At 38.1% G+C, this 13,910-nt stretch overlaps 1 protein-coding gene across 5 annotated transcripts in view; it reads left to right on the top strand.

Moving 5' to 3' along the window:
- Positions 1-13,386, top strand: part of OSBPL3 (oxysterol binding protein like 3) — an 85,119-nt gene extending 71,733 nt beyond the window's left edge. For all 5 annotated transcript variants that reach the window (XM_064412529.1, XM_064412565.1, XM_064412538.1 and 2 more), the window contains 6 exons: positions 1,420-1,498; positions 3,620-3,764; positions 5,038-5,182; positions 5,855-5,981; positions 6,518-6,640; positions 7,833-13,386. In XM_064412529.1, the coding sequence (XP_064268599.1) occupies positions 1,420-1,498; positions 3,620-3,764; positions 5,038-5,182; positions 5,855-5,981; positions 6,518-6,640; positions 7,833-7,929 (716 nt within the window). In that variant the 3' untranslated portion in view covers positions 7,930-13,386. The remainder of the gene's footprint in view (positions 1-1,419; positions 1,499-3,619; positions 3,765-5,037; positions 5,183-5,854; positions 5,982-6,517; positions 6,641-7,832) is intronic.
- The last annotated feature ends 524 nt before the right edge of the window (positions 13,387-13,910 follow it).

The following is a 13,910-nucleotide window of genomic DNA, read 5'->3' as shown; positions in this document are numbered from 1 at the left end:
TTCCAGCATCTGTGCATGAATTAGTGTGAGCATAGCTTTGAAATAACACTTTGCTTTTTCTCTTCTGTCCTAAAATTATTGCGTGATGAAGTTGCACCCCAGCTCCCAAGATGTTTCCCACATGCTGATCTCTGTGGGATAGCTTTGCCACTTATGAGTATAGAATTGGGCACAATCTGGTGATGCATTTTAACTGTTCAACTCTGTAGGGTTTGTACCTTTGCCCTTTCTCTTCCATCCCAGTGCAGAAGAGAGAAAGCCAGGACAGAATTTGCCTCAACAACACCACACTGGAAGTAGCTTTGGAGCACTCGTGCAGTGTAGGAATCACAAGAGAATCACTGTCACTGAAGATGCTGACCCAGCACCAGACTCCAAAACAAAAAAACCCAAAAGGTCCTTTTCCCACATGATAAGAAAAGTAACTTCTTTGTGTGCAGAATTCTGCCCTATATCCCATTCTAGTCTTTGCAATGGTAGGCAGCTCAGTGTGGCTCACTCCTCACTTGCACACACATCTCAGGAGATACCTGAGTAACTTCTTAGTTGTGGTTTGAGCATCCATCTCACAATTAGTGTAAGATTTCCCGCCCAGAATTGCACAGGAAATGGTTTTTTGTTTTCCTTCTGTTAGAACTAGCAACTTTTTGAGACTAGAGTTGAAGTTTCCCCTCTTTTTCAGGTTGGGCAGGGAATGGAGTTCCTAGAGTCTAAAATAGGAAGGATACTATTCCCCTGAGATCTGAAGTTACTATGAAAATTACTGCCTGATTATCTAGCCCAGTTTAACTGTACATGCATTTTGCCATGCTCTTCTCTGCTTCTTTCTCTTCCAGGTGCTTTTGCTCAATCAATTTGGCTGAACTTGCATTGAGTTTTCTTATCTTTTCTATATTTTTGAAGAAAAGGCATGAGACTTGGACATGTCTTTCTGTGATTCAAACAAGATTTCAAAAGACCAGTTAAACTTACAGAGGGAGTTGGACTAAAACCCTCTGCCATTTTGTGCCCTTGAAACCTTCTTTAGCCTCTTGACTGTGGATGTTCTTGTTGTATTTTTGTATTTGAAATTCTGCTTTTGTTTTTGAAAATGTCTGCATTCATTCACTAGCAACTGAATTGCAGACAAGTATATGCTGCCTATAGCTTATTTAAATTTCTTTATTTTGAAAAATTTTTTGAGAAGACTGTTAAACATATGTTACTTTGCCATTTAAATAACCAATATTATGATGAAAATCAAACAAAGCAAACAGCAACAACACCAAACCCACCAACATGTATTTGAATGTCCCACAACATTCTTTGGACGCTTCTGTTGCACTTTATTTTGAATTTCTTGAAAATAAAGTAGAGCCCAGAAACAGCCTGATTCACCTACCAGTGACTAAACCTGTCTTTTTTTACTTCTTGTTCCAGATGTCAGATGGAAAAACAAATTCTGGGGAAAGTCCATGGAGATTGTTCCAGTTGGCACAACGCACGTAACCCTTCCAGCGTAAGTGCTGCCGTTGGGCACTGCTGTTCATGCACAGGCACAGATGTTGCACACACTGAAACCAGGTTCATTCAGAGGACAGCGAGTTCTGCTCTGCCCTTTGGAAGGACTGGTGGCTTTGAATTCATTTAAAGGGAAAAGGGGAGGAAGAAAGAGCCCCCCCAAACCAAAACCAGAAGCATAAATCAAAAGCACTGACTCTTTCAGAAGTTATGACAAACAAACAGTGAAAAAAAACCCTTTGCTTCTGTGTACTTTGAAAAAATAAAAGTATTTTTCTTTTTGAAAGTATGGAAAGGTATTTTCATACTTCAGTTGAATTTCAACCTTAATGCATTTTAAACTCACAGGGAAAAACTGTAAAGGAAGCTATGAATTCTTTTGCTTGAGTATGGGTTTGGGGGAAGAGGTGGTGGTGTTCCTGTGTTTTTTAACTATACTTGTAGGGACCTGACACCATGGGGTGCTCTAGGCTGTAGGCAAGGCCAACAACCATCATCACTGCAGAAATAATGATTGTAAGTGATAAGTAGAACCAGTTACATATCTGGTGTTCATTATCCAAGGAAGCAGCCACTGTAGTGAAGTGTTCAGTATAGTTGGTTTGTTTCCTTTTGTTTTTTTAAATAAAAATCTGCAGTGTTTCAATGCTGGCTTGTTAGAGTGCCCATTATTGATGAGCAATTAAAATCCCTTAAAATTTGGCCTATATCCATCATGTTTGCAGAACCAGAGGTCTAAGGGTTGAGTATTGTTCCAATTAAATCTGTTTTCCAGTGAGAGAGTACAAAATGAATTAATCTGCCATCTTGGCATCTGAAAAAATAAAACCAACCAAAAAAACCCCAATGATTTCAAGAACCTAGCACTCATCAAATCAAGCATGCCTTTTTTTTTTAAGTGGATAAAATGGTAGTCTGATAAGATAGTATCTAAAAGGTAATGTATAAACCATGTCATGCTCATAGCACCTGCCCTAAGCTTTTAAATTAAAGGTTTCTAGGATGTGAATGAGTGCTCAGAGCCAAAATAATTAACATGTTAGGGCCTATGATGGGCTGATGAACTGGGAAGCAATCTGATTCATATGTGATCTCTATGTGTTGGTTTGTATCCCTGTGTATTTGATACGGAATTGGGTATAAAAAGGGTGCCAAGGCTATAGGGGAAAATTAAGCATTAGTATTAAGGTTCATTTTGAAACAAATAGATTTTTTTAGCATTTATGATAATGTAACATGCATAGGTAAGGGCAGAACAACAAACTACTGTGGGATGAATTGGCTGCCTATCTGCAAGTCTGTACAAACTGTCCTTGTGTGGGCCCTTAGAAAGCAGCAAGTGAAAGCAGGTGATTAAGGGGAGGTAGGGAAAGAGTCCAGTAACTTCACAGGATGTGTGTGAGGCACTTGCTGTGGGGAAACTGGTGCTTTGTAAGTTTATATATTACCTTACCTGTAGTGAGTTGGCCACCCATACCCAGAATGAATTTGTATTCATGAGACTTTCCTTTCCTTTCCTTGATGCTTTATAAAGCTGTTTTATAAGAGCATCTACTTCTTTCACAAAAGGTAAAATGTTGTATTCCCTATTACATTTGTTTATCTCTCCATGTCTGCTGTTTCCCAGTGTGCAACAGCATCTTGAACTGCCTGGTGAGAACTTTGGCTCCTGCCTAAAGCACATGTATTAGGTTCAGCCTTGAGAGTTTGAGCCAAGCTTATTCCTCTCAGTACACGTTGGGATCACTCTGGTGGCCAGTGTCCTTGTGTTTTCCATTGTCACTGTGTTACAAGCTTGGAATGGGCATCCCAGACTGTAGAAGATATCGGAATGATCACTTCTGGAAACTTAAAATTGGTTAGAAGGACAAGTAAATTGAGAGAAAACTGAATTCAAGACCAAAGTATATAGCAGAAGTGAAAAGGATTTTCTGGGAGGTGGGATTGTTGTCATAGGGTTTGTTTTTGAGATGGTTTGAAGCAAGAAGATGAAGCATTCTAGTTTAAAAAAAAAGTTGATTTGGTTTCTCTAATCAAGTTGTCTGCAAATGTTTTTCCTCAAGGTTGAGCTCACTGGAACATGGTGTGACAATTTTCTTGTGTGTATTTTTCCTTACAGTTTTAAAGACCATTTTGCATGGAACAAGGTGACATCCTGCATCCATAACATCTTAAGTGGGCAAAGATGGATTGAACACTATGGAGAGATTATCATAAAAAATCTTAATGATGACACATGCCACTGCAAACTGACTTTCATAAAGGTAACCACAGCAATGTTGCCTTTTCTAACAGGCACAGCAGTGGGAGGATGCTCTCTGCTGAAGCTCAGTACTTCTGCTTACAAGCTGTAATTACCTGTGATTCCTTGAAAGCTGCAACTTTGAAGGAACTGCCACTCACTAGACAAAGAAGAGAAGCAACAGCTTTCTTGAGTGATTCTGTTGGAAAAGGAGGAATTATGGGGACAGCAATATCATGGAAAACCTACTCTAGTTTTGATGAGAGACACAGGCACAAGGTGGCTACTGATAGTGCTTTACCATATGCCTCCTACTAGGCCATGGCACATGCTGTGGTTGCAGTAATTCAGCAGCTGTAGGACCAGTGCTTATGCAGGGTGTTTCTCCTGATGCTCTTTTCTAGCCCTTTGCAGGTACTCAGAGGAGTTTAAGTAAGAAGTTGGAGTGTTACTCAAAGCTTTTGCTACAGTACAAGTACAATATATATGGCTTCTTCAGGAATTGTTGTCCTTATAACTGAAATTAAAATCAGTTTTTGGCAATAGATGACTTCGTAGTAAATGAAAATCAATGAAAATGTAAAGCAATGCTGAAATATTTAACCTGAGAAATACTTTTATAAATCATCCTAAGAGACTTACCTTAACCTGCATTTTCTGTATCTGATTGATGGAGAAAGACTGTGCTTGACATAGAACACATGCAGATACAAAGAATACAGTACTTCAGTGTACCTATGCAGCATGGCATGCTCCCCAGCAAGTTTGGGGGTTTTTATTTGTCTTCCTGAAAACTTTGTGCTTTCTAAGAAGGTGATTTTTTTTTCAAAATACTTATTTGAAAGTACTTTAATGTATTTTCAGAACTGCAGTAGGTGTTTAAAGTTCAAATATTTAAGACTGAGAGCCTGCAAATCTCACACCTTTGATATTGTAAAGTGTTTAAAGTGGAGATTAACGTATGAGTTCCTTCTCTTCCTCTTCTGCAAATCTGGGAGACGTGTAGATAACCAAGTCAGGACTCAGGTCAACTGAGCTTGGGCAAAATTCAGGGTCAGCTGCCCCTAAAAAAGGCAAACAAATAAATACAATTCTCAATGTCAGTACTTTAAGAAGCTAACATACTAATAGGTTTGTATTTTAATGGTACTAACAGCAGCTGTTTGCATTTGGTGTTGTGATGCACACCTAAATGTACGGTTCTCATTGCTCTACAGCCTGGTGCTACTGGCATGGCAAAATGCCTGCACTTGAGCTCTTATGCACCTTCTTTCCCTTGTTCCTTTTAATTCTAGGCAAAGTATTGGAATCCAAATGCACACGAGATTGAAGGCAGTGTCATGGATAAATCTGGGAAAGTTGTGCATCGACTCTTTGGGAAGTGGCATGAAAGTTTATACTGTGGGACAACTTCATCTTCAAACTGCATATGGAGAGCAAGTTAGTGATCAGAATGGCTCATGTACACAAACTGAGATCTTCAGTATAAGCTTGCTGTTTTCATGTCTTTATTAGGCCCCAATTTCTTGTCATTTTTCTGTACAATATTAGATTTTTGCCAAGCATTTAAAAGCTAGGTCAGAAGAATATATAATTTAAATAATATGAGAACCTAATCCCATGGCTTCCTGAATTTTATCCATTCTCCCTCATTTTCATATTTGGGCATGAAGTGAATATTGAGGACTCTAGCAGGAAGAGGAAAAAAAAAGGAATAAACTCCTACTGCTCGTGCAGAGAAGTGTTGTTTATTTCATGTGTTGAACACTGGAGGACAGCCCACAAAGCTCAATTCTGTAATGCCAGTGATAGCTGAATTTCTCCCAAGCTTGTGGGGTTTTGTCTACTGTGTTTTGAAAAAACATTATTATAATAGCATGGCCTTCATCACAGTTGTGCTGTGATTCAGCTGAGAGAACAGAAATCTGTTTTGTTGCAGTGCAATTATCAAAGGGGATGTTCTCTTTTGTCACATTATTAAAAACCTCTTGTTCCCCCAGAATTGACACTGTGGATCAGGCATAAACAAATGACTGGAGGGAGCTTGAAATTTTCTTTCTCAATATAATAGCATTTTAATTGAAATTCTGAATGTACTTTTTCCTTCTGTAGATCCAATGCCTAAAGATTTTGAACAGTGGTATGGATTTACACAATTTGCACTGGAGTTAAATGAACTGGACCCACAAACTAGGTCATTACTCCCATCCACTGATACACGTTTTAGGCCAGACCAAAGGTAAGAAGCTTTAACTGAAATATTTTCCTTAAATAGTTCATAATCTTCTGTACACTCAATTTACCCTGAACTCAGACTATTTTCTGTGGATAACTGCAGTGTGTTTCTATTTTTACATTAATGTGTATCTGAAACAGACATTGTAATCACTTATTGAGAGATGGTCTGGTTGTTATGGAAGTGTGTCCTAAAATTGCCTCTTGGGTGCTTCTAGATAATTGCCTTTCCAAGGATGTTAAAACTTCAGTGCTTCAGGTACTTCAAATACATACAGTATTTAAATAACCAAACACTGAGACACTTGAAACTTCTTTCTGCAGTGAAATTTTTACTTTTTCAAATTTCCAAGTAGAAGAATGTAATGTAACTGTGACTCTGAGCTTGTTACGAGAGTTAGTTTTCCTTAAGTGCTTTTTCATAGTGCAGTTGTCTGCAGAGGTAGCTGTTTACCTTTCAAACACTGTGAAATACCTGCTGGAAAGATTTGATTCTTCTGGGGGCAGGAGACCAGTTGTCTCATATCACTGCTGCTGCAGGTTTCTAGAAGAAGGGAATATTGAAGGAGCTGAAATGCAAAAGCAGAGGATCGAGCAGCTGCAGCGAGAACGACGGAAGGTGCTAGAAGAAAACAATCTAGAGCATCAGCCTAGATTTTTCAGGTACTGGATAATAATTAGCATATACTATCATTTATCGAAATTCTTATTATAGATCTGATTCTAAATTGCCATGTGACAGGCTCCAGCTTTTCCCAGGGTTCCCCTATATACTTTGGGTTTGTACTTTGGTGATGAAGAATACTCCTAACTTGGTTAAAAGTCACAGTTATGAATTGGTTTTTTTATTAGTGCATCCCTGAATTTTTATTTTTTTTTTGCCTTGATGGTTATTGATATTTGGTCTACATTTGAATTTGCCTGAGTGAATGCAGCACCTTTGATTCTTTGAAGCACGCTGAAGTAGCTGGATTCAGCTCAATTACCTTTTCTGAAGTTCTGCTGAATTCAGTGGGATTGGCTGGTGTGGAAGTGTGCAGAGTTGGAGCCTGTCACTTCCAGGGCTATTTTTGAACATGTTTCCTCTATTTTATGGAGAGAGAATCTTTGTTCTGAGGGCACTTTATCTCTTCCTGTTGTAAATCAATTAAACAGGAGACTTCAGGCATGGAAAGAGAAAAAGGAATGCTGGTGAGGATGTGGTCTTTTGCCCTCCAGCTTCTCTGTCCTCCTGCAGTGAAAGAGTTGGAGCCAAGACGAATGTTGTAAGGGCCTATTTGCAGATCTGGGATCCTATTTTTTTCTGCATATATCTGTACTCTCCTTCTGAGGAACCCTGGAATGTTTTAAATAGGTGCAAAAGGGAATGGCTTAGACTACTACATCTGACAAGCTGGTGAGCTAACTCATCACATGCCAATCACACCTACTAAAGGGAAGGTGGATAGAGACAAAGTCTCATGCTTTGTGATTGTATATTCACAATGAGAATTGTGAATAAGAATGAGGATTTGAATCCTTAAAATGAGGATTTGAAAGTTGAGATTTATCCTGTAGATTTAAATGGTGAAGTATAGAATTTAATTATTATATAGCAAAAATACTAGAGCAGATAAGAGTTAATGCATTTGGTTCGTCAATAGTGAAGTTGACTGGTGAACATGAGATTGAGATGCCTCTCCATGGCCCAGTGCAGACACACCCATTCAGCTCTCCAAGCTGTTTGCAGGCTTCAATGAGCTCCTGCTCACCTGCACTGCTCCTGGGCTGGTTTGGTATCTGTGCATGGTGCTGCACTGCATTACACAGCATATGGATGGAAAATATCAGCTTACCTTTGTTTAATCTTTGATAGGAAATCCAGCGATGACTCCTGGGTGAGCAATGGAACCTACATGGACCTTAGGAAAGAACCTGGTTTTTCCAAACTGGACAATCCTGTCCTCTGGTGAAAGAGGAGCTAAGTGAAGATATTCTGTGCTGTATTCTTGGATCTGATTTAAAAGACATATATATAAAATATAACTATATATCTATATGAACACACATATATATACACACACACATACAGAATATGTGTGGTGTGAGCATATGTGCAAATGTGCATATCTCCAGAATCATGCTTAATTTAGAATCTGATAATTCATTTGTTTCCTTCACTCAACTATTGCAGTGATTGTTTGAATGTATAAATATCCTAACTTCCTTTTATAAAATATTTAATAAATAGTACTGAATGTTAACAGATGGAAAAGAGAGGAGCTTTCACACTACTTTTTCAATGTGTTCTGAGTTAAATTATGCCTTACTGAATTGCATTGGAGACAGTAGCATCAGCATCTCCTAGCCGTGCTGAGGAAGAGTGCAAGCCTTAGTAACTCAAACTGTAGGTGGGCTTCCACAGTGCAATGAGTAGTTCAGCTGTCTCTGGGCTGCTATAAATTGCTAAAACAGATTATCAGCTGGTGCTGGAATCTGACTATGATCTTTTGCTGTCTGCAGGAAAGATTTAAGTAAGCTTTTGATTCTATTAACTTTCTTCTTAGCTTTATGGGAAAGGTAGTTCTGAGCTTACGTTGGTGGTTCTACTGCCTTATAACATAAACTGTACCTGGTTAAGTGTAGTGCTAGAAAGTCAGGAATCGCCAAAATTTTCCACTGGGAAAAATTTTCACTTCAAATTTATAGCCCCCAACAGGGCAAGAAGAGGAGATCATTTGTATATACTCCTTGAGCACTGACTAGATGAAGAAGCTCTCTCTTTTTCCAGTAAGTGAAATCTTATACAGAGCACGAAATCCTGTGCTTCCATAGCTTCATTTGTTTTTATTCACTTAAAAATTTCAACAGTAAGACTTTTTAAAAAGTAAGCAAACTGATTATTTTAAGCTAGAAATTTTTTCCTAGTATTTTGATATTTTCTACCTCTTAAGAAATAACGTATTTAAAATCTTATATTTAAAAAATTACCATCTGCCTTATGGAGAAGTGTATGGAGTCTTTGATCTTCCTCTGTTTGTTTGTTAAGTTCAGACAAATATTTAACCGTTGCACTAAATCAGTTGCATCCCTTTCCTGTAATTTTATATGTATGGTTCAATTTGTGAAGCTACTAAACCATAGGTCAGAAATTTAACAGGGAGCAAATGTAGCAGAAGCCTCACTTTTGAATGAAGATTATAGACATGGGCAGTATTGTTGGGTTTTTTTCCCATCAAATCACAATGCCATAGTCATGAACAGACTAATTTGCATTACAAATTATCTGCAACCCAAGCCTCATCCATGGTTCTTCAAATCTGCTCTGTGTGTCTGCAACTCTCTGGCAACAACACAGTTTTCTGTGTGATAGATCTGCATCCTGTCACCACACCCTTCTCTTTTCTTTACCTGCCACTGTAAAGACACAAAATAAGCCCAAATGCTGGCATGTTAAATTGGCTTATGACTGGAACAACTGGACATGGTATGGATAAAGTAGACTCCTAGGAGGACAGACTAATAGCTTAGAAAAGCTTGCACTTTACTGCAAAATGTGCTGCATTGTTCTAGAGAAAATCTATTAAAAATGGATCTATGTATTATATATAACATGAAGGAAATACTATGAAGGTTTTAATTTTGAACAAAATCTGTAGTGTCAGATTACATGTATATTTGAACTTTGCTTTCTATTACCTTGAAGCCTCATTGTCTCAGAGGCAGATGAATGCTTTTTTACAATTTTTCATTTTGCCCAGGATCTCTCCCTCACGATCATTTCCATAATTTATTACCAAAGAAATTAGCATAATTATATCTAATTAATATGTCTTTGAAAAACTTGGCTACCATGGCAGAAGCTTTAAACAAGGCAAGGTTCACACTTACATGAAGACAAAATCTGGGCTTTGATTCCAAAGGAAGTCTTAAAATTTGGGGGCTGTTTGGCTTTTCAAGAAAAATGAGGTTCTCTTCATGCCTTGTTCCCTTCCTGTCTTTTATCCTTGTATTAACTGTCAAAACCTGCACAGAAATGAGCTGATAATTGCAATTATCCTTGCTGTTGGTAATTACAATTTATACTAAAATTAAAGTTCATTTAAAAACAAAAGAGGGTAGAGGAAATAAAAGCTTTTAAGAAAAGGAGCAAAATTTGTGGAGGCTGCATTAAGCTTGCTCATTGTCATATTTGGCAGCTACTGTGATACTGCCTGATCTGATTGCTGGGTTTGTATATTCTGTGTGTGGAGGGGATTCCCCCACACAGGTATTAAACAAAACAAGTCTCATATGGGGTATTTGAGTCATGATTTTTGAGAAATCAGACTGGCAGTGCCAAGTCTGATTTCTCTAACACTCCAAACTTTCCGAAACACATGGGATGAATGACAAGAAGCATTGGGGTGAGCAGTGCCTTATATAAAAACTTGTTCATCAAAATTTCTGTATCAAGAAAGTAAACTCCAGAATTTTAGCACTGTCTCCATAAAAATGACCGAGAATAATCCAGGGCATTTCTTAAATGCATGAAGCAAAATCATTGAACAAGTAATTGCTCCTTTTGTAAATCTATAATACACACCAGTTGTGAATGATCCTCTGACCCCACATTTCCAACTGCAGTATAGTTTTCCCTGCTTACTTTTGTATAAAACAATTTGGTTTAGTTGTTAAACTTCTGTTAACTGTATATTAAGAAGTGGAAGAAGTTTGTCTTGATGTTAGTTCTGTGTATTTCTGCATGTAAATATATTCAACATTCATAAAGCTAATATATTCTATAAAGTTATTCTTGGTAAAATATGAAATTTTGGTAATTTTCTTGCCCAAAACTTCAGCTGTGTTAATGGGTACAAAATTTATATTAGCTTTCTGCAGTATAACTAAGGCAACTCTTATTCTTAAAAACTGACGCTGAGGGTCTTTTTACTCACTTTATTTCTGCCCTGAAAGGTAAACAAGAATGCATCAGGCAACTTAACTGCTTCTTTCACAGACAGCTGTGCTCCCCAAGGTGTGTAGCTCAATGGACCAGTCTTAAAATTTCCTGACCCTTGCCTGCTGTTATGGCTCTCTTATTTCATGACCTTATAAACACTGCTTAATACGATTTTGGAGGCCAGTTTGAGAAGCACTCGTCCAGCTCTGCCTTTCTCTGTGTGTCTCTTCATAAAGTAAAACCCTCGCTATAAACTTCCATCAAGGTGATGGAACAGCTCAGGCCTTTGGGTCTTGAAACCCTGCTTTGTTTTTCAAGTTGTAAAGCATAGAAAGAAAAAAAAAATCCAGGGAAACATAGGAACAGAAACCCACAGCTCTACTTTCAGATTTGCAGGCTTGATGTTTAGTTTCTGATTTTGTGTAAATCTGGGATTACAAAACAGCATCACTTGTTCAGGGGGTGACTCTGGGTAGTGTAAAATGCCCTTTAGACCAAGTGGAACTAGAATGCACCATTAATCACTGCATTCCTTTCTGGATCTCTGTTCTCTGAGATATGCCTGATGTGGTAGTTTGCCAGCACTGAACTACTTCTTTTAGGCATTTTTAGAAGTACAGATCCAGCAGTCTGTACTTCGGTTCTTTATGCAGAGCTTGGAAAGTCAGATGCCTGGAAGAAGGAAAAAAACAGCCCAAATTTTGATAAGAAAACATCCTGGAGATCTGTTCTTACAGCAACCAGGTTTTTTTTAAAGGACTGGAAACAGGATTGCTGCTTTCTTTTAAAATCTGGCCTCTGAAGGACATAATAGTTGCAAACACATTCACCTGTATTACCTGGTAGCTTAGTGTTGAGTCCAGATCATGGTACAAAAAACCACCAATTCACAGGACCAGAAATTAGGGCCCAGCCAGGGACAGCTTTCATGTTGCACTATGGTCCAGTACTGGTCTCAAAACAAACAACTCCCCCCCAAAAACCCAACCTAAGACCTCACCCCTTTCCATGCCCCCCACTTTCCCTCAGCTGTTTACAGTCCTGCTCAGGTTTTCTATGTGGTCCTTTATTCACTGTCCTATTTTTCTCTTTATTAAAAAACCCGATGAAAAGGAAAACAGTCCATATCAACAAATGATAAATCATACTTAGAGACTGCAGTTAAATTATTTTCCCCATAAATTCCTTCTGTATCTTTTCTTTGACTGTGAATAAGACTTTCTTACACTCTGGAGTCAGACTTGGTAAGGGTAGTGTGCTATGGAAATATGTATCTGTATCTGCTCAGCAGATCCTAATTACAAATGTCCTTTCATCTGTTTTTGTGTAAATCTCTTGTGTTGTCTCTCCAAATGACCAGCTTGGCAGAGCAGGAAATTTTCAGCAGATCTTACTTTGTTCAGTATGGCTTCTTTTTTGCGTGCAACTCATGCAGAGGAGGCAAGCTGAAGAGGAGTGCAAAACTTGGCCCATGGTGCATTTTAATAGAGAGAAGGCTTGTCCACATACCTGAATACATCTTGGAAGGGCTAGAATAAGATGGTGCTATTCAAAGGAGTGACATTAAAATGACAGGGTTTTTTTTAGTTGAGTGTGTTTTCATTCATGAATTATTCCTACAATAAATAAAATTCACAGTGTTCAATAACTCATCCTTTCTATTTTCTAGCTACTGGTGGGTGCAACTTACTCCAGCAGCTGTTGGCTCATAAGAATTGCACATTATCTGGCTTACCTTTTGAAACTTAGTAAATGCTGTAACCTACCACCAAATGTATTACTGTACTGCTCAGTTCTTAGATACTGTTCTTGCTGCAGCTTTTTGAAAGCAATAAGAGAAATTTTCTGCATAAGTAGTTGCCATATGTTAAAGAATTATTTTAAATGGTTCATTTTTTAAAATATAATTGTGGATTTGGTGTTTTTAATGTGTAAAACAAAACTATATTAAAGCTTATGAGAATGTTTGGGATGCTGATCCACAAGAGGTGATTATGTCCATCAGCTCCACACATTGGAGTTGGTTGGCATCCCTGAGATCTGAAAGACTTTGTGGTAACAGTATTTTCCTAGTTCCAGTATTGGAAAACCATCCCACATGTATGAGGTATTACATAAACAAAGCTGCTAAGTGCTGAATTTTGTTGTTTGTTTTGATAGGGCATTAGTGATTTCAGATTGAGGAAAGGTGTCTTATGTATTAGAATTATTGCTGACTTTCAGATATTTGAGAAGTCTCTGTAGTCAGGACCATCCCTGTTTTCTGCTTCAGTCCAAAAATTTGTCATAACATTGGAGTACCTTGATGCACAACTTGATTTATTATTTTTGTCTCTGTAACCAATTTAGCTGGATGTTAATAAATCATACTTGCAAAAGGTCACAGAGCACCCTGACTTTTTCCCAGGGGTTGTAAGCATCTTTCTTCAAAGGTTGTTAGTGGCAGCTGAAACAAATCTCACTGCAGTAGTGATCTGTGCTTTTTACACTTTGCAAAATGGCAAGTAGGAAAGAACTTCCATCTGCTAGAACCCTTATTTATCACTCTAACAATCTGTCTGGTAGTTGTGCAATGTTCCAGTTGTACTGCTCTGCACAGCTCTGCTGCACAGCCAAGGTGCCAGACACTGGGGCAGGAAAAGGGATGAGCTGATGGAATCCATTTACAGCTGGAAGTTTATTCTTACAAGCAGTTTTTAGCATACAGATGTGTAGCATAAATATTATGCTTTAGTATGACTTTAGAAACCACAAACTAAATGTATTCCATAAAACAACTTTAAAAACAAGGAAACATGGTATTTATGGGTAAAATAAATAACTGGAAAGGAAGGATATCAATGTGGTGGTTTTTCCCTTAGAGATGGTGATTTAGGACAGCTCTGCCAATCAGACCTCAACAATGTCCCACAGTCCCACCATATGTGTATAAGATGCAACAGGGACAGACAAGGATCTTGAAAAATGTGGGAATACGGTGAGTATAACTCCTGACCAACGTGAAATTCCTGA

The sequence above is a fragment of the Passer domesticus genome, chromosome 1, assembly GCF_036417665.1.
Source record: "Passer domesticus isolate bPasDom1 chromosome 1, bPasDom1.hap1, whole genome shotgun sequence".
NCBI classification, from domain to species: Eukaryota; Metazoa; Chordata; class Aves; order Passeriformes; family Passeridae; genus Passer; species Passer domesticus.
Note: the sequence above shows the minus strand (reverse complement) of the source record. Positions and strands in the feature narration are given on the sequence as shown.